Raw genomic sequence first — 23,313 nt, forward strand, 5'->3', positions numbered from 1 at the left:
TGCTGCATTTACCTGCTCATGGTTACTTTTGAGTGCGCTTAGCTTGAAATGCCCAACAAGATCATTCAAAAGAACAGTTCTGAACAAAACTCCCTTTTTGATACAAATGTATTTAAAAGACCTAAAGTTAGAGAAATAAAATCAGTTACTTCCCTGCAATATGGTAGTTAGAAAGATAAGTGTTGAAGGAAATAACTTAAAAAGGACGTACCCAGGCTTAAAATTTCATCTATATATCATGAAAGATCTATCAACATTCAACAATGAAAAGGTACTAGCATTGAAAAACAATCGCTTTTTTATGTCAAAAGCTACATTGACGGCAGAGGCATTACAATGATCTACTAAACCAAAAAACAAAAAAGGAAATCTCACAACAGTCAACAGAACTCACATAAGCCTCGAGTCTGCTTATTCTCTACGAGTGCCGCAAATCTAGAATCCCTTCGTCGCGGAATGGTATAAACTCAAGTTAGGCAAAATGAGGAAGAGCTCAGGCAAAAATACAAGCCATTATGGGTGTGCATACTGTCGAGGAAAAAAAACAAAAAAAACTGTTTAGTGAAAGAGATAGCACCACCCAGCGAGCTTCCATCAATGAACGTATATGCTGTAACAGTTATTATGTTAGTCCTATGCCGATGTAGTAGGCAGGTCGTCAGGGGTCGTGATGAGATTCGCACGCTGGGGTGGTTCTTTCCTCACCGGGGCAGGCTTGGGAGGCCTGTTTGGTTTGACAGCCTCAACTTCCGTTTTAGGGATATCAAACTGCAGTAGATAAGGAAAACGAGCACGATCAATCAAAACTTAAACATGAGAGAGCTTCAAAAGTAACACAGCTAGACCCTAGACAACATTCTGCGTATAATTAAGACATTCAGGTTCCCAACTATCAAAAGAGAACTGTAAAGTAATCAAAGTCGTAGCTGAACTCAATACCACTTAGTTAAAGAAGCACAGCTAGTTCGGACAATAATAAAAACATGAATCATGGCAAAAGAAATACCATTTGGGTAGCTAACACCCAACAGCAGAGATTTTTCAATTTACAACATACACTAAAGCTGGGTTTTTACAAGGTAAATCTCGTGTTGCATACTCTTCAAAAGTAATAAACACATTGCAGGAAAGACCTAAAACAGTAAAAATAGGACCAATGTTTAAATGCTTTTTGATTTCTTCATAGTATATTCTACATCTTATATTTGCAAGACAAATTCTGTTACTTAATAGCGAATATCCATTTGACAATGAATGGAAGGGAAAATAAACTAAACTTCCATAAGTACTAACCTTGAAACCACAGCCAGAAACACAAGCACGAAAACATTCCTGCGTAAATAAGAAAATAGTTAAAATGACAATGTAGTAGTAGTATGATCACGACAATTTTGTCATTGTAAGATGTCTCTCATATAGGCAATCACAGCTTCCTGGTTGTTACCAATGTGAGTTGCAAAATGTAGGAATGATCATACAAGTTTGTACCAAAATAGCTTAACTGTCTCCCATTCAACCACAGAAAAGAAACCACTTTGATTCAGTCAATGTGATTTCCTGATTTAATTTACTCTCACGTTCTACGGCATTTGTTCCTTACTGCAGTAAATATGCCCCTGCTAATCCTGTCCATTTTCTCATGGACTGAGTTAGCTCCAATTATTAATAGAGTAAAGCTTGATAGTATGTTGGATACATATCATAAATTGAGTATATTAAACAAATATTTCAAGTTTCAAAACTTTAGTAAGAAGAGATCAGTTGGTAAGAAGCTATCCATTACCAAAGATTGTTTGAGAAAAGAAAGTAAGAGAAATCCAGCAAGTAAAGAGGTTAGTTTTGCCAATATCTTACCGATGATGTGCATTAATATAATTAGTTATGAGCAATAAAGTACAGAAATAGAGTCTACAAGACTCACCAAAGAGTAACTGTCTTCGCCAGGGGACCTATCAATGTATGCACTCCATTCGTGATCCTTCAGAACTGGATCTTTATAGCATATCTCGTTGCACTCTTCCACACCTGAAGAGTAAAGAAGCAACCAGATGTTACAAGCAACAAAAATTAATATAACATGTGCCTCCAAGGTATAAGAATACTGTTATACTCTTACTAATGCCAAAATCATAAAATAAAGGATTACTTTTGGAGGGCAAGAAACAAGATATAGGTTGAACTGGTATTTTCTACCACTTGATATATCATCATTAGTTCCATGCATGGAATGCAATGTGTCTAAATTTCAAAGAGAAGAGAGGGAAAAAAAAAACTTCGCAGCTTTTGCTAAGCTATATTTACCAATACAGAATATCGATTTTAAGTCTGTCGGCATCAATTAGATGAAACTCTACTTCTGATGGCAATGCGCAAAGCATGTGTATTTTCAACCTTGATAACTTTTACGATGAACTGAATAAGAAAGAGGTAAACCTACCAGAAATGCCCAATATAAATCAACATTGATCATCATCTTGCTGTGTTGTGCGGCATTATATTAGTTCATCTACATTCATTTGATGTTGACATAAGTTCTTGATTTAGGAAGTCATACTGTGAAACACTTGAAGCATTCATTCCAACCATAGCACTAAGGAAAACATACTATTTGCACAAAGAACATTAGCCCAAGGTTGTAAATGAGTCGTAATCATCAAGTTGCATATGTTGTATGATGCTTCTAAAATCATTTCATGATTATAACGGTTCTCGATTCAGCAAGTCATTTTCTCGAACACCTAACGTAAATTCTAACCACAGCAATACGCAACATGGCGCAAAGTACATATAACCAAATCAGGCCAACATTTTGTACTAAGTACAAGAAGCATATAACAAAACCTATCAAGAACCCTAATCTCTTCCAAAATATACTCATCATATCATCTTCAACAATATTTCAAACTGATAGGCTTCAACACAGGATCAACATTAACAAGCCTAGCCTCACATTAATAAGAAATTACAAGAGCAGAATAAAGATGATGCTTACATTCCTCCCAAGTCTCAGCATCCGCATCGCACCCTTTCTTGCAGAAAACTCTCCCTGCAAAGTTACATACTCAGGATCAACTCAACATTCCGCACGCATCCCACATACAACCTTAATCGAACAAAACAGAATAGGCGATCACATTGATCCTTGCCATTGTTACTACTCCAAGAACAATCGATTCCCCAAAATCGATCTAGAGATGTGTAGAGAGAGAGAGGGAGAGGGATACGAACAGGGGATCTGGAGGAGAGCGGAGTACTTCTTGGTGCAGCAGCTCCCGCACGGCGGCGCCCAGTCCTTCGGGAACATGGCGCCGCCACCGCCGCCTCCGTCTCCGCCGCGTCGCCGCCGCCGCGGTGGTTCGTAATCGATCGGAAGGAGGAGAGAGAGGAGAGGAGAGGAGAGGAGAGAGAGAGAGAGAGAGAGAGAGAGAGAGAGGATGAAATGGAACGCGTCCGAGGATGATGTGCGCAGAGTCCGCCTCTTAAATAGAAGAGCGTTTTTACACCTTAGTCACTGAAAATGTTACGAATTTGTAAATATTGCAATACCATGGTGCTATTGTTTACTAATAAGTCCTTTAAGTTGTTAGTGAAATAAAAGCAGCAGCTTACTAACTAACGAGAATTTGGCGCACTTGGATTTTTTTTAAAAAGAAACTTTTTAGTTCACGCTAAAAATTCGATTGAAGAGTACCAAGGGAAAATAAGGCCTCGTTTTGTGTCTTATTTATTTTTTAAAATAAATTTTATATATCAAAATATTAAGGAGTGAACATTGAATTACTTATTAAAAAAATGATAAATAGTTTATTTTTTGATTTCCGGATAAGATCCAACATTTTAAAATTATTATTATATAATATCAAATTTTCAAAAATATAAAAATATTTAATGGGTATTTGATAAATATATTTATCAAATAACAAATGATTGATTACTGTTAGGAGGAGATCAACATTATATTATAAGTAAATGACATTTTATAAATAGGCAAGAATGCAAGATATGATACCGTAGAAATTTTTAGAAAAGTTAATATGCAACTTATTATACAAAATATTTTGCTTATCATAATAGTAGTGAAATATCATCCAAAAATAACATATACTTTATTTTTTTATTGTTGGATAAAATTCAACGGTTTAAAATTATTATGTAATATCAAACTTTAAAAAATAATAAATAGAAGTTTTCCCAATAACAAATAGTATGATATTATTAGAAAATTATTGACATTATATTATATAAGTCAATGGCATTTTTGAAAAAAAAGAGAAAAAAACTCACTCTGGTAATAATATTACAGATATAGATATATAGAGTAATTCTCCAAAATAAAATAAATTAAATATAAAGCACTTACTTTTTTTTAAGGATCTAGACCAAGGGCTCTAAGTAAAGAAAAGTTCAGATACCAAATTGCAATATCGGAATACTAGAGGGACCGTCCAGGCATTTGACCCAAGCTTTACAAGATGCGGCTTGTATAACCGCCTCTTCCAAACCCTAGTTCCACCTCTTCGCATCGCATCCCCTTCCCCTCCGCTCCCCAAAACCCTCGCCTTTTCCGTTTCTTCAAAACCCTAGCCATGGTGAAGAAGAAGAAGGAGAAGCAGGTCAACGTCTCGGGGAAGCCGAAGCACTCGCTCGACGTGAACCGCAGCAATGGCGGAGGCGACAAGGGAGTCCGCTCCGCGGCCACGGTGCGGCGGCTCAAGATGTACAACACGAGGCCGAAGCGCGATCGCAAGGGGAAGGTGTTGAAGCACGATCTCCAATCCAAGGAGCTCCCCAACACCCGCATCGAGCCCGATCGGCGCTGGTTCGGTGCGCAATTCTCTGCTATCTCCCAATCTATTCGCATGCTGTGATTCTCTCGATTTTATGCTATATAGTAGGAATTTGGAGTGAACTAGGGTTAAAATTATGTTGACGATGCTTCATTTTGCTCGCCTAGCATGATTATTTGAAGCTTTCTATTGTCATATAGCTCTTAAATCAGTTTCGAAAGCATGTGTATATGTAATTCACTTTTAAAATAAGTAGTTGAGGATGCAACTTGAGATGAAGATCGTCCACAAAATTACTATATTTGTTGCGTTTCAGAGTTTATAATTTGTTGGACTATTGTTCTCTACATTTCTGTTGTTCTTATTTATTTAGCAGAGTGTTCTTATTACTTAAGAAGATAAGGGTATGTTATTTATCATGCTGTGCAAGAGTTGTTCTATGGTTCCTGCGGCATCTGATCAAATGTTTGGGCTGTAGGGAACACGCGAGTTGTGAACCAGAAAGAGCTTGAGTTCTTCAGGGAGGAGCTTCAGAGCCGTCTTTCAAATAATTACAATGTCATACTGAAGGAGAGGAAGCTGCCCCTGTCGCTTCTAAATGATCATCAAAAGGTAGCTATGCTTTGATTATGAACTCCACTTGCAAGTCATGGATTATACTTTACACTCTGTTTCTAGCGATTGGTTATCTAACAGAAAGGTGAATTTAGCGGCAGATTAATTTATCTTGCTGACGTTTTCATTATCCCTTAGAGACACAGTTTCTAATTTTTTTCTTCAAAATTCCTTCTAGTTTTCTTGTGATCATATTAAATGTTGCAATAGTTTTGGTGAGATACTAAGTTTTGTTTTTTCCCTTATAAATATGTGAAACAGCAAGCCAAGGCGCATCTTCTTGATACTGAGCCTTTCGACCATGCATTTGGGCCGAAGAGGAAGAGGAAGCGCCCTAAGCTCTTGGCATCTGATTATGATTCTTTGGTTAAAAAAGCAGATGTCTCTCAAGGTATAGTCTTACTGTATTGATTATGATTCTTTGGTTAAAAAAGTAGATGTCTCTCAAGGTATAGTCTTACTGTATTATAATTTCATTACCTCTGTTTCAATTTGAAATAGCAGAACCAAGCAAATATATTTTTTAATGCTTGCTGATTGATACCGTGTAGATGCATTTGAGCAAAAATCTGCTGCTGCAAACCTATCTAAGGGGGAGGAAGAGGAAGATGGTTTACGAGACCTAGTTCGGCATACAATGTTCGAAAAGGGGCAGAGCAAGCGAATATGGGGTGAACTTTACAAAGTTGTTGATTCTTCAGATGTAGTTGTACAGGTTAACTTCTAATTTGTATCTTTTCTGCTGTATGTTTATGTACTGATGAAAATAATTAGTCTTTCGGTATCTGCTAATATGAAAGAATATATTAACATGGTGCATGCATTTTGTTATAGATGTTTATGCATTGTGTGGCGCTTTTTTTAACCATACTAAGTATGGAAAACCCTCAAGAATAGGCCATTATGAAATAGATTCCCTGAACTTTTTTTTTGGTTCACACTTGTTAAGCTTTCATTCAATTTGATTTGAGGAAATTCAAAAAGGGTATTCGTCAACAGATAAAGGCTCCAATCGCCCTGATTTCCTGGATTTGTGGATTCCATTACAAGGCGATGGCCAATAGCTGATGCCCCCATATAGCTGAAAGCTTAAATTAAATTTTTAAAAAAAGAACAAAAGTTCACCGGGTACCAATCAGATTAAACAAGGTTTAAGCTTCTCGAAATGGCCTATAGCTGAGGGCGTGGTCTTTCTATTATACCTAAACAAACCTGGATGCATTTGAAGTATATTTTTGTCCTTCCAAAACCCTACATGAAGTGCATTAAATTGATTTAGGGAGGCCCATATATTATTATTTACAATATTTTTATTTTTTCAGTATGATAGAAAGCACCTTTATCAGCTTATTTACATCTTTTTGTCATGTGCAGGTTCTAGATGCTAGAGATCCACAAGGTACTAGATGCCACCACTTAGAGAAGCACTTAAAGGAGCATTGCACGCACAAACACATGATTCTTTTACTAAATAAGGTATGGTTCCCTGTAATACTGTTAATTTTCTGTTTTGAGCAAGATCCATTTGGTTTCTTTGCTTTTTTTTTTTTTTTCTTTACTGAAGTTAAAATCTGATTGTTAGTTTGTTTCTTTTGCTATTTCTCATATGAAGTGTGATCTAGTTCCTGCATGGGTGACAAAAGGATGGCTGCGGGTCTTATCAAAGGAGTACCCTACTCTAGCATTTCATGCCAGCATAAATAATTCTTTTGGCAAGGTCTAGTACGCAATTTTCAACTTGCTTGTTTTTGTTCAATGTTTGCTATCATGACGCTTATAATTTTTTTGTGCTTTTTTATGCATGTCAGGGGTCTCTTCTATCAGTGTTGAGACAATTTGCTCGCTTGAAGAGTGACAAGCAAGCCATATCTGTGGGATTTGTTGGATATCCTAATGTTGGGAAGTCGTCAGTTATTAATACATTACGCTCAAAAAGTGTAATTTTCGCTTCTCTGTTTTGTATATGAAAAGCTTTACTCATAATGCTTTCTGAGATGGCTATATATGAGTTCTAGCTAATTCTTAACTTTCTTTTGTGGAGCGCTAATTGTCTGAATATTGTGCTGATTCTCATATCATGTCATTGCTTTTAAAGGTCTGCAAAGTGGCGCCAATTCCAGGAGAGACTAAAGTGTGGCAGTATATCACTCTTACTAAAAGGATCTTTTTAATTGACTGCCCTGGAGTAGTCTACCAAAACAATGACTCAGAAACAGATATAGTTCTTAAGGGTGTGGTATGTATATCCTACTTTTGCATCTTAATCATTAGCATATGCATGTACATAGTGAAACTTCTACATATCAGCATGTTGAAACTACATGATTTTTTTGAAGTCGGCATTTGTGAAGGTTTATTGTTGCTTAATGGTTAGGTACGTGTGACAAACTTGGAAGATGCTTCTGAACATATTGGAGAAGTCCTGAAACGTGTAAAAAAGGAGCATCTGCAAAGAGCATACAAAATTGAAGAGTGGTATGTTCTCTCGTTGGTTACTGCATTCAAATTAAAAGTTTTTTGCTTTCTTGTAGCGCGCGTCACTCCTAGTACAATACACAGCAGCAAGTTGTTGCAGCAAGTAGTCACATCATCTGGTCTTTGTATTTCTAAAGCTTTTTGCTGTGTATTTTTGGTTTGTGTCCTTTAAACGCCCTTCTCCGCCATTAATCGACCTGTTTAGTGAAATTATTTCATAAATTTTCTTCAAGATGATATTCTATTATGTGACACTAATTCCTTTTGTTACCTTTTAGGGTTGATGAGAATGATTTCCTGGTCCAGCTGTCCAAGTCCACTGGCAAACTCCTGAAGGTATGATCCATCTTCGATGTCCAACACGGAAGCAGATTGTTTATACTAGTATTTGGTGTTGTATTATTGTCACATTGGTGCCAGACAAATATGTTTTCTTTGAGATACAATTATGAGCTATTTCCCTTGTATATACGTTCCATGTGCATAGATGTTGATAGAAGGCCATCTTTGATCCTACTGCCAACTTTTCCTGGTAAACTTATGAGAAGATTCTTCCTTGGAAGCATAATTTCTGTGTAGTTCCCAGAGAAATTAAATATTCCAGCTTAATGCAGCATCCTCTCCTTTCACTTTGCCGCTATTAATTTATACGGCTGTTCTATGCCCTATTGGCTTATGTCCCCATAGTAACTTGTTACCCTCATCAACTTCCCGATGAACTAATATCTACCTCTTAACACTAAACATAAATCCATTTCTTTGTTTCTTCTCCTTTTAAACTTGTGGTAGAATGCTAAACCTGCTATGTTTTCTTCTAAGGGAGGCGAGCCGGATCTTATGACTGCAGCAAAGATGGTCCTCCATGACTGGCAAAGGGGTAAAATTCCTTTTTTTGTCTTCCCACCGCAACAAGACGAAGAAAACCTGCCCGAGGATTCTAAGTTAATCGAGAAAAATGAAGAGCCGACGATAAGCACCGATCGGACTGCTGCTGCCATGAAAGCCATTGCGGGTATTATCTCATCCCAGCAGCTCATGCATGTTCCTGCTCACAAGGACTTCGGTGATGATGAGAGAGAGAATGCAAATCTAGAGCAGGTTGAAGATAACGCTCAGTGAAGGTTAGAATATTACGGTTAGTTTTTTCCTCTCAGCTAAAATGCAGAAAATCCCTTGTATGTATCATTGAGTCGCAAAATGCCCCTGTCAATAGTCTCCAGGATTTGCTTATCACAAGAGTGTTTTCCCCGCGTTTTGGTTATGAGTGTGTTTCTTCGCATCTCAAGGTATTCAAGGGAGAATTTCTGCATATTACCTTTTTTTTTTCTTTTTGAAAAGATGCGTGTTAGATAATGGAAACCTAAATAGAACCAAATTGCCTGAATCTTAGAGAAATACATGCTCATAGTACCCTTTGTGATTATAATATAAAGCCGAAACATTGTCCGCTTACTCCCGTCCTGTTTTACAACATGACTTGTTCTCATTTCTACATGATTACTTAACTAAGATATGTTCAGTATCACTCTTAACCTCAACTTATTGCTCTTGCTTTAGGAAAGGCGAGAACTAGTATTTCTACAAGATCCTGAGTAGAGGCAAACGACAGAGCATGATTCATCGCCGAGGGCAGGTTTAAGCAATCAAATGAAGAGTGGTTGCGAGACAGTGGAGTTTTATATGGATTCTCAGCACAAATGGTAATTAAGGAGTACGAGATAATATTGGCACAGAATAGAGAAAGCTCACATCCCTACCTATTTTTGTATTATTGTGTTGAGATAAATGGAGGCTCTTCCTGTTCCGGCGTTCGTCTGAATCTTTCCTTGAGGCGACAAAAAGTTTATAATTAGAGATTAAGGTATCTTTTGCTCGTGCTTCGTAGTATTTCCCCATGGTAAAATCATTTTGATCTTATTTTGACATTTTCTTAATTCAAGAGTAGCCTATTAATTTTGACATAAACTAGGGAAAAAAAAAAGAGAAAAAACTCTCTGATTAATCTCTCTATGTTGTCGAATTGCTATACCCTTTTCACCTGGGATGATCTCCTCCGTGAGATGTTCTTCAATAAAACCTTTCACTGGACCTCTTAATTATAAAATTCCATTTTGAAATTGTTTTTTTTTTTTTTATGCAAGGTTGATATTGTTTAAATGTTTTATGCAGGAAGATATATAAGAGCGTTTTTATAATTAAGCTTTTCGACGGCTTTCTATCTTCTTTTTCCTTCTCAACTAAAGGCCATTTTGATTTTTTTAAAAAAATTTATTAAACCTATTTAACTCCTACTTTTTATACTCGAGTTTTAACAGTTAATAACTTTTATTAAATTTTATGATTAATTAGCTACTAGCAGTTAGTTAATTTCAATTTTATTTCCTATAACATAACATAGTTTAAACTAGTGAATTTGATAGGATTATAAATCAGCTTGTTAAAATTATCAATTTATTTGGCCACAATCAGTTGATGCCCATCAAAATTTGTAAGTCTATGGAACTTCAAGCTATTTTAAAGCGGCCAATAGGTCCCTCAACATTGAAACGATAGAAAAGTAGTACTACAAAGAGTCAAAATTGCACCTTCAAGGAAAATGCGCCTAAACATAATCTAAACCACCATTCCTCTTTAATACTAGGCCTCGTCACATGCGAACTGGGTCCAGCTATTACGCAGGACAGAGCCAACTGATACTGTTAGTAGGTATCCGTAGCCAACACGCTTTGCCAGATTAGGAATAGTTCACAAAATCTTACGTGACTTCATATTTGCCGTGATTTGGTAGTTAGTTGTATCTCCCAGTCTGGTGGGCCGTGACAGCAACTTAGTTCGATTAGGGTTAGGGTTTTAATTATAATGATGATAAGGTTGGCATGGTCGATGGTTTTGAGTCCTTAGTTTCCATTGTTACGAAACCCAAGTCGACAACCCAAGATACTAATCAACCCTACTAAGGAGCAGTTTAGTTGTATATAGTTGTAATTACACCGTAATTCTAATTGCATACAAATATAAATTTGATGTTTGTTTGTTATATTTAACTCCAACTGCTGCAGTAATAACTACTAACTGCAGGAGGAGGTCCAACCACAGCAATTTGAACTACGCTCAAATTATCCGTAGTTTCAACTACAAAAGCTAGAGAGAGTAACTTTAAGTAAAAGGTAAGCTTGCCTTCCTAATTAACTTTTAAACAAAACATATATATAGAGTGAGGCTACTATGCTATCGAAAGCACGGAGCCTTCCGTGCTTCCACCTCGTTTTCAATGTTGTGACTTTCGAATCTTCGATCGGCTCCGTTAAACTTGATCTAGAGTATTTGAAGTACCTAGAAAATAAATTTTATGATTTTACGATATCATTTGCCTAGTGAACGAAGGAGCTCAAAATCAACGGCTGAAAATAAAAATCTTACAAAATATAATAATATGACATTAAAATTTTAAATCAAAGATATTGATCTTGTTTTATATAGTATAAAGAATTTTCCATCAAAATTTCACGTGATTTGGATATTTCTACACCGTTAAACTTGCAAACGGCTCACTACGGCCATCGAAATTTGTTGATTTTGAGCCCATTCGATCACTAGGCAAATGATATCGAAAAATAATAAAATTTATTTTCTANGGCTCCGTTAGACTTGATCTAGCGTATTTGAAGTTTCTAGAAAATAATTTTTGTGATTTTTTGATATCATTTACCTAACAATCGAAAGATTCAAAATCAATAATTTTTAACGGTTGAAAATAAAAATCCTATAAAAAGTGGTGATATAGCACTAAAATTTTCGATCAAAAATATTGATCTTGCTGTAAATAGTATAAAGAATTTTGTATCAAAATTTCATCTGATTTGAATACTTTTATATCGTTAAACTTGAAAACGACAGATATCAACCATTAAAAATTATTAATTTTGAATCATTTCGATTGCTAGGTAAATGATATCGAAAAATCGCAAAAATTATTTTCTAGAAACTTCGAATACGCTAGATCAAGTCTAATGGAGCCGATCGTCGATTCGAAAATTTCATTATCGAAAACGGCTCAAGAGTACGAAGGCCTTCGTGCTCCTGAGAGCACAGTAGCCCTGCTCATATATATATATATATATATATATTAACATTGGAGGTAATCTTACCATCATATATATAAAATGATAAAATTTAAAAAATTATTTTTCAATTGCATGCAACCAAAAAATCATTTATAGTTGCAGCGTTTTCTACTACATCCAACCAAGCAGTTTGCATGTAGTTATAATTACTATATTTTCAACTGCATGCATATTCAATTATGCTGCATTGATAATTACATTTAACCAAATGGTCTGTAAATAGTGATAAAATTATTTTCCTTTTATTCAGTGGTCCGGTTTATAGACCAGGTCCATTGAAGTATTGTTCGTAAACCGGGGTCCATCCGTGAGTTGGCACCACCAAAACAAATAATTAACAACTCACAAATCTCTGTAGTTTACAGCTAATCCCCCCATTTGATTATAAACACTTTGCTAATTATATAACGGGAGATGGGACGAGCGAAGATACGATTTATTTCTCTCTCTCTCTCTCTCTCTCTCTCTCTCTCTCTCTCTCTCTTCCCCTTCTATTTTGTTATTTAATGCTATAATGATGTGGCAGTTAATAGCCATAACAGTGTTTTAATCTGTTTTTGTACTCGTTTTATAATTAATTTTATGATACCGTATGAAACAGTTTGGCATCCTGGGCTGCTTTAAATAACTGATGTTTTTTCTTTTTATTTTTTAAGAGAGAGAAAAATAATATGTTATTTGTTTTGTTTATTTTTGTTGAATTAAACTTAGCTACAAATATAAAGCAACTTGATTTCTTAAATACCAATCTTCAAGCTTTTCACCATTTTGAAAAGTTCAAAATTAGAGAGCAATGTTGGAGAAGGAGAGTTTATTGAAATGGCAAGGTCAGTAGAATCAGATTAAGTTAAATAATCTTGCTTGAAATTTGATAATCCCATTGAGACTTTGAGAGATATAGATTCTAAAAAGTTTTATTGTATCTTATAGGGCCTATCTCTTAACCCATCACATTATGTAAGTTGTTTTTTTTTTTTAGAAATAAACTTAGTTAGAAATGTGAATAAATTAGGATTCGAACTTGGGTCTCGGATATCAACCACTAAATCCTTTGCCACTTGCTCTAGGGACAGTCGGTCATTCTGCAAGTTGTTAAAACCTCTTTAGATCTGTCAAATTCAATCTTAAGTACTAAGCAGATCCTTTATCCATTTGTTCGATCGTTCCAATCAACTTATGCTTTTTTAAAAATGATTTTCTTTTCCTAATCTTTATTTTTTTTCTTTATTTTTAGTTGCTTATGAGCCTCACTACCTTGTAGAAACACCTAAAAAAAAAAAAAAAAAATATATCACATTTCTGCGCCTCGAGGATCAAATTCAAAATTTATTGCTTATGAAATACCCTATCTAAGTTAAGCTGGTTTGGTAATTCATTATCTGCCTGAAATTTCACGCTCTCTCCTCGACATGATAGATCCAAATTCCTGTGCAATGCACGTGTGGCCAGTAGTCCAGTATTAACAAAAGATATGAACACCTACATACAATATCTTTCCCTTCTTAGGATGATGGCTCCGTTTTTGCACCGTGCCATGTTTATTAAAATAAAATAATGGCAAATGCACATGCGTTGTTTTAAGCAAGTTATAAGGTGGGGCACTAGGTATGTGCTTGTGAACTTCAATTCTCCCTATTTATATTTTCGCTAAATTATATTTTTTTGATTCTAAAACTATGCAGTAAATAAGATTTTCGTCCTTAAATTTTAATTTATAATTTTTTACTTAAATTTTTTAGAGTATTCCAATTTAGTTGCTGTGATATAACTGATATTTTAAATACAAGCCTGTCATATCAATATCACATCAACGATAAATTACTATTTAATCAATTTGATTGGACGATATTATTTATTTATAATAATTTAAAAATTATAATAAATTTAAATTCAAGGACCATAATATCTCGTGTTTTATAGTTTGAGGACCAAAAGTGAAATTCACCCTTACATTAATTAATGGCTATTGTCCTTGCTTCACGTAATTATGCACAAGATTTTATTGTTGATTGAAGCAACCAAGATCTAGAAATATGCATTATATTATATCTTATGCAGGGTGAATACACATCACAAATCTTTGAATATGCCATTATAAATGGAAATCAAAATTTGTTTACTTCTACCAAGAATTATGTATGCTGTAATTAACTTATTCCTCGTATTTATCATTATTAAATATGAGTATTTTAAAAATAAATTTTTTTTTTTACTTCTTGTATTGCTTTCATAACATGATGTCCCTATAATTGCACGGAAAGAAAAATAAATAACAAAAGTTTCAACATACGCTANGGTACTTCAAATACTCTAGATCAAGTTTAACGGAGCCGATCGACGATTCGAAAGTCGCAACATCGAAAACGAGCTAGAAGCACGGAAGGCTCCGTGCTTCCGATAGCATAGTAGCCTCACTCTATATATATATGTTAACATTGGAGGTAATCTTACCATCATATATATAAAATGATAAAATTTAAAAAATTATTTTTCAATTGCATGCAACCAAAAAATCATTTATAGTTGCAGCGTTTTCTACTACATCCAACAAAACAGTTTGCATGTAGTTATAATAACTGTATTTTCAACTGCATGCATATTCAATTATGCTGCATTGATAATTACATTTAATCAAATGGTCTGTAAATAGTGATAAAATTATTTTCCTTTTATTCAGTGGTCCGGTCTATAGAGCAGGTCCATTGAAGTATTGTTCGTAAACCGGGGTCCGTCCGTGAGTTGGCACCACCAAAACAAATAATTAACAACTCACAAATCTTTGTAGTTTACAGCTAATCCTCCCATTTGATTATAAACACTTTGCTAATTATATAATAATTATATAACGGGAGATGGGACGAGCTAAGATACGATTTATTTCTCTCTCTCTCTCTCTCTCTCTCTTCCCCTTCCATTTTGTTATTTAATGCTATAATGATGTGGCAGTTAATAGCCATAACAGTGTTTTAATCTGTTTTTGTACTCGTTTTATAATTAATTTTATGATACCGTATGAAACAGTTTGGCATCCTGGGTTGGATAGTGTAGCACTTGTGAAGGACTGATGTTTTTTCTTTTTATTTTTTAAGAGAGAGAAAAATAACATGTTATTTGTTTTGTTTATTTTTGTTGAATTAAACTTAGCTGCAAATATAAAGCAACTTGATTTCTTAAATACCAATCTTCAAGCTTTTCACCATTTTGAAAAGTTCAAAATTAGAGAGCAGTGTTGGAGAAGGAGAGTTTATTGAAATGGCAAGGTCAGTAGAATCAGATTAAGTTAAATAATCTTGCTTGAAATTTGATAATCCCATTGAGACTTTGAGAGATATGAATTCTAAAAAGTTTTATTGTATCTTATAGGGCCTATCTCTTAACCCATCGCATTATGTAAGTTGTTTTTTTTTTTTTTTTTTTTTTTTTTGAGAGAAAGGTAGCACGCTACCCGCTTCGTTTATTTCATTTAGACATAAACTTAGCTAGAAATGTAAATCAATTAGGATTCGAACTTGGGTCTCGGGTATCAACCACCAAACCCTTTGTCACTTGCTCTAGAGACGGTCGGTCATTCTGCAAGTTGTTAAAACCTTTTTAGATCTGTCAAATTCAATCTTAAGTACTAAGCAGATCCTTTATCCATTTGTTTGATCATTCCAATCAACTTATGCTTTTTTAAAAATGATTTTCTTTTCCTAACCTTTATTTTTTTTCTTTATTTTTAGTTGCTTATGAGCCTCACTACCTCGTAGAAACGCCTTAAAAAAAAAAAAAAACTATAACACATTTCTGCACCTCGAGGATCAAATTTAAAATTTATTACTTATGAAATATCCTATCTAAGTTAAGCTGGTTTGGTAATTCATTATCTGCCTGAAATTTCACGCTCTCTCCTCGACATGATAGATCCAAATTCCTGTGCAATGCACGTGTGGCCAGTAGTCCAGTATTAACAAAAGATATGAACACCTACATACAATATCTTTCCCTTCTTCGGATGATGGCTCCGTTTTGCACCATGCCATGTTTATTAAAATAAATAATGGCAAATGCACATGCGTTGTTTTAAGCAAGTTATAAGGTGGGGCACTAGGTATGTGCTTGTGAACTTCAATTCTCCCTATTTATATTTTCGCTAAATTATATATATTTTTTTGATTCTAAAACTATGCAGTAAATAAGATTTTGGTCCTTAAATTTTAATTTATAATTTTTTATTTAAATCTTTTAGATTATTCCAATTGAGTTGCTGTAATGTAACTGACATCTTAAATACAAATCTGTCATATCAATATCACATCAACGATAAATTACTATTTAATCAATTTGATTGGACGATATTATTTATTTATAATAATTTAAAAGTTTTAAATTAAAAATTATAATAAATTTAAATTCAACGTGTTTTATAGTTTGAGGACCAAAAGTGAAATCCACCCTTACATTAATTAATGGCTATTGTCCTTGCTTCACTTAATTATGCACAAGATTTTATTGTTGATTGAAGCAACCAAGGTCTAGAAATATGCCTTATATTATATCTTATGCAGGGTGAATACACATCACAAATCTTTGAATATGCCATTATAAATGGAAATCAAAATTTGTTTACTTCTACCAAGAATTATGTATGCTGTAATTAACTTATTCCTCGTATTTATCATTATTAAATATGAGTATTTTAAAAATAAATTTTTTTTTTTACTTCTTGTATTGCTTTCATAACATGATGTCCCTATAATTGCGCGGAAAGAAAAATAAATAACAAAAGTTTCAACATACGCTAAAATTCTAGATGCTTCTCTTGCTCGTGTTAATTGCATCATTGCTTCTAATCTTTATCTTCTTTTATTCGTGTCCTAAAATTTTAAATTTTGATAGTTAAATCTGTAATCTATATCAGTTATTTTAAATTTAAATTATTTTTTTTTAAAACAATGCTTTAAACTCTGATGGAAATTGCCGTGTGGCAAGATCTGGTGGTAATGTGCTGAATTTAATTTAGTGTTAATGTCGTAATTCATTTAAACCAGAAGGGCTGTGATTAAGATAATGGAGAAATGTAGGGACCAAATTACAAAAATAAAAAATAATCGGACCAGGATGAAAAATGGCTGCGACGGTCCAATTAAACCAAATTCCTGGACACCAATCAAATGGTGACACGTGTGGTGGAAGGTTTTGACTAGGGGAGTAGCGATTTAAAGACCCCAACAACTTAAATACGGGACAGTGTAAAGCCACTCTTTTTCCTCTCTCTCTCTCTCTCTCTCTCTCTCTCTATAACAAATACTCTCTCTCAGTCTCTCTCTCTCTCTAACACACTCTCTCTCTCTATATCTTGTGTATGTGTGAGTGGGAACTTGGAATCTCCTGCTTCTTAGTAGAGAGAGAGAGAGAGAGAGAGAGAGAAGCAGGGAATATTGTGTTTGGAAGCTCCCTTTTGAGCTTTGAGATCCCCTTTTGAGGATTCAGATGGGCCAATGTGGCCACCAAATGAGAGCTTTTATTTTAACCCCATGTGATTTGTTGAGTTTGTTAGAATCAAACTGAGGAGAAAGGATAAGATTAGATTTGAGATTATTGTTTCTGGGGTTTTACCATCTCATGTGATTTTCCCAGGAGATTTGAACATGGTTGCTAATGGATTGCATTCTGAGGGATCTTCCTGTTCTAGTAATGTGATTTTCATTTCTTAAGGAAATAATCATAAGATCAGGAGAAAAAAAAAACAACAACAACAAAAGGGCATTTGGGTTTTGTTTGTAATGGTCTTACTAAGATGATCTTGTTCTTTGAGGCATTTCTAAGGAAAGAAGAAGATTAGCAAGTGAAGAAGAAGAAGAAGAAGAAGAAGGCATTTTGGTTGTGTTGTTGTGTTCTTCATCTTGTTCTTTTTAATGCTCTTATAAGTTAAAAAAAGAAAAAAAAAGAAAAAGGAAAAGAAAAATCCCAGGAGATGTCGATCCACGGCAGCGAGTTGCGGTCTCTGGCACTGACCCCTACTTGGTCGGTCGCCACCGTGCTGACGATCTTCGTCGCGGTTTCTTTGCTCGTCGAGCGATCGATCCATCGGTTGAGTTCGGTAAGCGCAAAATGCTGAAGCATTGGTTATTAGTACTCAACAAACAGAGTAATCTTATGTTTGCAGTGAAGTTGCTGGATTGGGAGTAGTAGTTCCTTTGGAGTATTCGAAGAGCCTAAATATGAAAACTATTGTAGCATTACTCTTTGCTGCAAAATTTACCTTAGCAGGAACTAGATTGGTTCTAAACTAGCTGTGCAAATAGTTGCGATTTATGTTTCTCGGTTTTTCTCTCTTTAGAGCAAAAAAGGCCATCCTTATTGTATCATTTTATTTAAGTAGTGTTTAGAAGCATAATAAGTATTGTGTTGTTCCTTTTAATTCTAGTGGTTGAAGAAGACACACAGGAATCCGCTATTTGAAGCACTGGAGAAGATGAAAGAAGGTCTCCCTCTCTCAATTAGTGATTTATAATAGAATTATGACACTCGGCGTTCGCTCGACTAACATTTTGGTCCTGTGCGCTGCAGAGTTGATGTTACTAGGCCTTATATCGCTGCTCCTGACCGCGACTTCGAGAGCGATTTCAAGCATTTGCATCGATTCAAAGTTCTACAACAGTAACTTCTCTCCATGCACCAGAGCTGAGGTTGAGGATACGACGAACGCTGAGGAGCGCCCGCTTCAGGACCGTAAGCAGCTTATGGGCTTTGTTCTTCGGCACTCGTTCAGAAGAACGCTTAATCAGCTTAATAAGCAGACCTGTTCAGAGGCATGTACATAATGTCAACTTCATTAAGTTTTTTGATTTGTTCTTCTCCCACTTAAGCATCATATTGTAATTGTATAGTGCCTTTTGCTTGTTGGTAATGTTATCTCCTCTCTCTTGCTTATACATGATAATAATGTGATTTATTTGATGGCAGGGTCACGAACCATTTGTTTCATACGAGGGTTTGGAGCAGCTCCACCGATTTATATTCGTCATGGCTATAACTCACGTATCGTATAGCTGCTTGACAATGTTGTTGGCTATTGTTAAGGTCGTTATCTAGTATCTCTTTAGTATTTATGATCAATGTTTTCGACATATTGCTTTCCTTTCCCGACATGGCTTTTGCTAATTGTAGTTTTATCTTTCTACACATGAATATGTTACACTATGAGCATGCCTATTTTGTCGCAACATCTGTTAAGTGTCTCTTTGGCCTCGTTACAGCTTCTTCATTGTTGGGTCTTCTTGACAACTCCTAGTTTGATTTCAACTAGAGCTGTCCTTTATTAGTTAATAGGAGTTACTTTACTTCATTAAGCTTGTGACTTAGGCTAGAACTATGGTTTCTCTTTGGTAAGTAGTTTGGCATGTAGAAAATTAGCAACTTTGGACTGAATATATATTTTCCCTTCAGGTGATAGTATTTTGAAAATTATATGTCGGTGCAATTTCAGATACATACCTGGAGAAAATGGGAGGATGAAGCTCGGACGGATCAGCATGATGTATATTCTGGTAAGATACTTTTCTGTTTGAATTATTTGGTGAAGAAAGATTTAAAGGAAAGGCCTACTGACATAGCTTGTAATATGACAACGGAATCAAAAAAAAGGAAAAACATAGCCAAACATTTTTTTTAAGTTCTTTCCCTCTTTCCAATGATCATCTGATTGTAGTCTACGTTGCCGTAGATATTACTCGAGCACTGACGATGAGAAGGCAGTCAACATTTGTCAAGATTTATTCATCAGATTCTTGGAGCAAGAATAACTTTGTTGTTTGGGTGGTGCGTGAGACGTTTGCCAACTTAAAATCTAGATAGAATTTCATTTCAAATTTCTAGAGAAGGCATGAGAAAACTTTCTTATTTTCGTGTTTCTGTACTCTTTCTCTTATTCCTCCTCCGATTGCACAGACTTGTTTTTTCCGTCAGTTTGGGCGATCTGTTGTTCGAGCAGACTATCTTACCCTCCGTAGGGGTTTTATTCAGGTAATTTATATACTATGGGATGAAATTCCTTGGGGATTTTTCTTTTGTAATTTTTATAATTCAGATAGCAGTTGTACCTTAGCCTCTATCTCTCTTTTCGCTACTTTTAACACGAAGTTAAGATTTTCTGAATCCTGTTTTAATTTCACTTGTATTCTTTCATAGATCTTGGTCGACGAGACTCACTTCCTACCATAGTGAAAGTATATCCTTATTATGCTATTTGATCATTTCTTTTGCTTTGTCCATTATGGCAGAACCACAATCTTACATCAAGATATGATTTCCACAGCTACATGATCCGTTCAATGGAAGAAGAATTTAAAAAGATTGTTGGGGTTAGGTGAGTTTATGCATTTGTTCCTTCGCTTTTTTATTTATTTTTTTATTTTTAGGTTTTGACGTTAGGCTTTACTTTTCTTATAACATACTAATGCGGCGGCAACAAAAAATAATCAACTAGAAGTTGTACTCTTGTAAAATGTCTACTAGAAGTAGTTTTGGTTTTCTTATGTCTCTATTTACTTCATTTTGCGGCAAGAACAAGCATCTAACATTCCATTCTTCTTTTTAACTCATGCAGTGCACCATTGTGGGGATTTGTTGTTGCTTTCATGTTGTTTAATATAAATGGTGAGTAGTGGCCATCTTTAATCCTTCTTTTACACACCGACCTTTCATTAGTTATCTGTTGTCCTACTGCAAGATATTTTCTTTTACTTTCAACTACGGAAAAAATGAGAGTTTTCTAGTTGTCCCAATTTCATTGTTGTTGTCATATTCGCTCAAGCTGTAAATCAGCTATGAAGCTAAAACCTACGTTTGTTGCAGGATCTAATCTCTACTTTTGGATAGCCATCATTCCTGTTTCTGTAAGTACTTCAAATTACGACCAATTTACAGGAGGAAAAAAAATCATTACACATTCATGGTTATGAATTTCAGCTTTTTCTCCATGCAGCTTGTTCTTATGGTGGGTGCGAAGCTGCAGCATGTAATCGCAACCCTTGCAATAGAAAGCGCTGGAATAAGTGGGTACGGCGCCAGATTGAAGCCTCGAGATGATCTTTTCTGGTTTAAGAAGCCCGAACTCTTACTATCTCTAATCCATTTCATACTTTTCCAGGTAAGTGTTTCGAGGAGTTTGAAAACCATCCTCGCACACTATTTTCATTGCTTTTCTTTATATGTTTCTGGAGAATTTTAACTTAGTAATAATGATTTTTGTTTCTGCAGAATGCTTTTGAGTTGGCTTCCTTTTTCTGGTTCTGGGTACTCCTCTCCACCTTTCCTTCTACTAATTTTTGAGTATATCCAATTTATTACATGGTAAATCCTCATTAAGAATCTGATCGAAACTCTTTATTATTTTCCCTGCAGTGGCAATTTGGGTATGATTCGTGCTATATCAGGAATCATTTACTCGTATATTGCCGCCTTATACTGGGGTAAGCAATTGATGAGGCTATAAGCTACTAATAATAATTTGCATAACAATTGAGAAGTTTTTGTAACTAGGACTAGTTTGAATACTTTTAAATGATTAATCAAATCTCAATAGTTCTAGTTCTAAATCCTACTATATCCTTTAGGTTTGCGGGGCAATTTCTATGCAGTTACAGTACATTACCACTCTATGCTCTGGTGACGCAGGTATCATATTTTGGTTTTTGTCATGGCAATTTTGTTTTCTTTAGCTATTTAACTTGCTATCAAAATAGAAATATCTTAACATACTGTCTCAATTCCTCAAATATTTTGCTGATCAATCAAAGATATAATTTAGAATAATTTGCTCATAAAACCAGATGGGTACGAATTACAAAGCTGCTCTAATCCCACAAAGTATTAGAGAAACAATTCATGGATGGGGAAAAGCAGCGAGGAAGCGGAGAAAACACAGGCGCGGCATCGATGAGTCAACAATACACACTGAGACTAGTACAGTGTGTTCTCTTGAAGAAAACGAGCAGGAGCTATTCGGCGACCCCTCGGACAACTCATACATACAAATTGAGCTACAGCCACCTTCCACTTGTACTGATGATCCTGATGGTGATCATCCTAATGTTGGTAATGGTTACTCCAATTACAGCAGTTCAAATGCTCCTCTCCTTAGTCATTGCTCGATATCGGTGCCTTCCTCTCCATCTCTTTCGAGTAATAGAAGAAATGGGATCTCGAGATCAGTTTCCATGCCCGCATGGCGAGTATGAGTGGAGTATATGAAAAGGATGTAAATGTTTGGTGACTAAAGATATTTGAGACTAGTTAGATCACATGTTATACTTACAAGGTAAATGGATACGAGTTAGAAGAGTTGGGCCTCGAGAACTAAAAAAAGATCTTAGTACTTGCACTTTATTTTCGATAACAAGGCACCCAAATTGATGGTCGACACTGTTTAAGTATGATCTAGGATTATTGAACTTTGTAGGAATCGAGTTTGTAACTATTTGATATCATTTAACCAATAATCACGTGGTCTCAAAATTGACCATTTTATAGGTCAATAGAATGCTTTTCTCGTTTGACGGTAAACGGCAATCCAAATTAGTTGAGTTTTTAATAGAAAATTGTTTCAAATCTCTAGATGAAGATCGAACAACCCCGACAGCGAATTTATGAATCCTACCCTTTCCATTTAGAAAGATGTTGGATAGAAAGAAAGTGACTTTTAAAGACCATGGAATTTGGTTCCTACTTCCTACAAAGTTTAAATATTCTAGATCATGTTTACTAGTGTCGATCATCGATTTGGACAACTTAGTAGTGAAATTAAAGTTCCTTTTACTTCTAAATATATTCTAGCTCAACTCCTAGTTAGATCATATGCATTAGTGATGCTTAAGAACTACTAGAGCAAATGATGGGTGAGGGAATTTTCATGGAGCAAACCTTTACCCGTTACCGCTTGTGATGTTATTGATTTACTTATATACACTGTATAATATAAATGCATCAAATATATCTTAGAAATCTGGAGTTTCTATTTGATACAAGCATTTTATTCTTAATGGTTTTATGTATGATCTTGTAATATTGTTGCTGATTAGAGAAATTACATATATAGTGCTTGTGAATAATGGATTTTTAGGGCTTGTATAAAATTTGCTCACGGCACTATGTCGATTAAGTGGGTAAAGTTTTATGGTAACCTCTGCGGTGAGAGATTGTTGAGATTGTTACATTCATCGTCCATCATGTGTAGGGTTAAAATAATTGTATGGAAAGTCTCTAATAAAATTTTTGTTTGGTCAAAAGCTCAAGCAAATAGAGAAGAAAAGGACATTATTAGCTCTTGT

General features: G+C 35.1%; 3 protein-coding genes across 6 annotated transcripts; 2 read left to right on the forward strand and 1 right to left on the reverse strand.

The window, feature by feature from the left end:
* On the reverse strand, positions 251 to 3,405 carry LOC109727003. The gene is made up of 5 exons (XM_020256850.1): positions 3,229 to 3,405; positions 2,993 to 3,046; positions 1,922 to 2,025; positions 1,294 to 1,332; positions 251 to 768 (listed from the first exon to the last, which is right to left on the reverse strand). Exons 1-5 carry the CDS (start codon positions 3,302 to 3,304, stop codon positions 634 to 636), a joined length of 408 nt encoding a protein of 135 aa, XP_020112439.1. The 5' UTR covers positions 3,305 to 3,405; the 3' UTR covers positions 251 to 633.
* LOC109727387 (nuclear/nucleolar GTPase 2) lies at positions 4,485 to 9,981 on the forward strand. 4 transcript variants are annotated; one of them, XR_002220762.1, is made up of 13 exons: positions 4,485 to 4,824; positions 5,266 to 5,399; positions 5,664 to 5,793; positions 5,954 to 6,117; positions 6,777 to 6,878; positions 7,015 to 7,119; positions 7,211 to 7,339; positions 7,498 to 7,638; positions 7,777 to 7,877; positions 8,156 to 8,213; positions 8,697 to 8,998; positions 9,091 to 9,163; positions 9,435 to 9,981. XR_002220762.1 is itself a non-coding variant. In XM_020257501.1 (12 exons), the coding sequence occupies exons 1-11, from the start codon at positions 4,587 to 4,589 to the stop codon at positions 8,994 to 8,996; spliced, it is 1,602 nt and encodes a 533-aa protein (XP_020113090.1). In that variant the 5' UTR covers positions 4,485 to 4,586; the 3' UTR covers positions 8,997 to 9,013; positions 9,437 to 9,981. The 4 variants fall into 4 exon arrangements, 3 of the variants coding, with proteins under 3 accessions (XP_020113090.1, XP_020113091.1, XP_020113092.1); XM_020257501.1 differs by lacking the exon at positions 9,091 to 9,163 and having other exon boundaries at positions 8,697 to 9,013; positions 9,437 to 9,981; XM_020257502.1 differs by lacking the exon at positions 9,091 to 9,163.
* Positions 17,287 to 23,078, forward strand: LOC109727007 (MLO-like protein 14). The gene is made up of 15 exons (XM_020256858.1): positions 17,287 to 18,083; positions 18,411 to 18,468; positions 18,554 to 18,795; positions 18,950 to 19,066; positions 19,473 to 19,533; positions 19,710 to 19,804; positions 19,934 to 20,008; positions 20,266 to 20,351; positions 20,592 to 20,641; positions 20,840 to 20,880; positions 20,970 to 21,134; positions 21,245 to 21,280; positions 21,389 to 21,456; positions 21,601 to 21,661; positions 21,817 to 23,078. Exons 1-15 carry the CDS (start codon positions 17,958 to 17,960, stop codon positions 22,222 to 22,224), a joined length of 1,689 nt encoding a protein of 562 aa, XP_020112447.1. The 5' UTR covers positions 17,287 to 17,957; the 3' UTR covers positions 22,225 to 23,078.

Source organism: Ananas comosus, linkage group 22 (assembly GCF_001540865.1).
Source record: "Ananas comosus cultivar F153 linkage group 22, ASM154086v1, whole genome shotgun sequence".
In the NCBI taxonomy this organism is placed as follows: Eukaryota; Viridiplantae; Streptophyta; class Magnoliopsida; order Poales; family Bromeliaceae; genus Ananas; species Ananas comosus.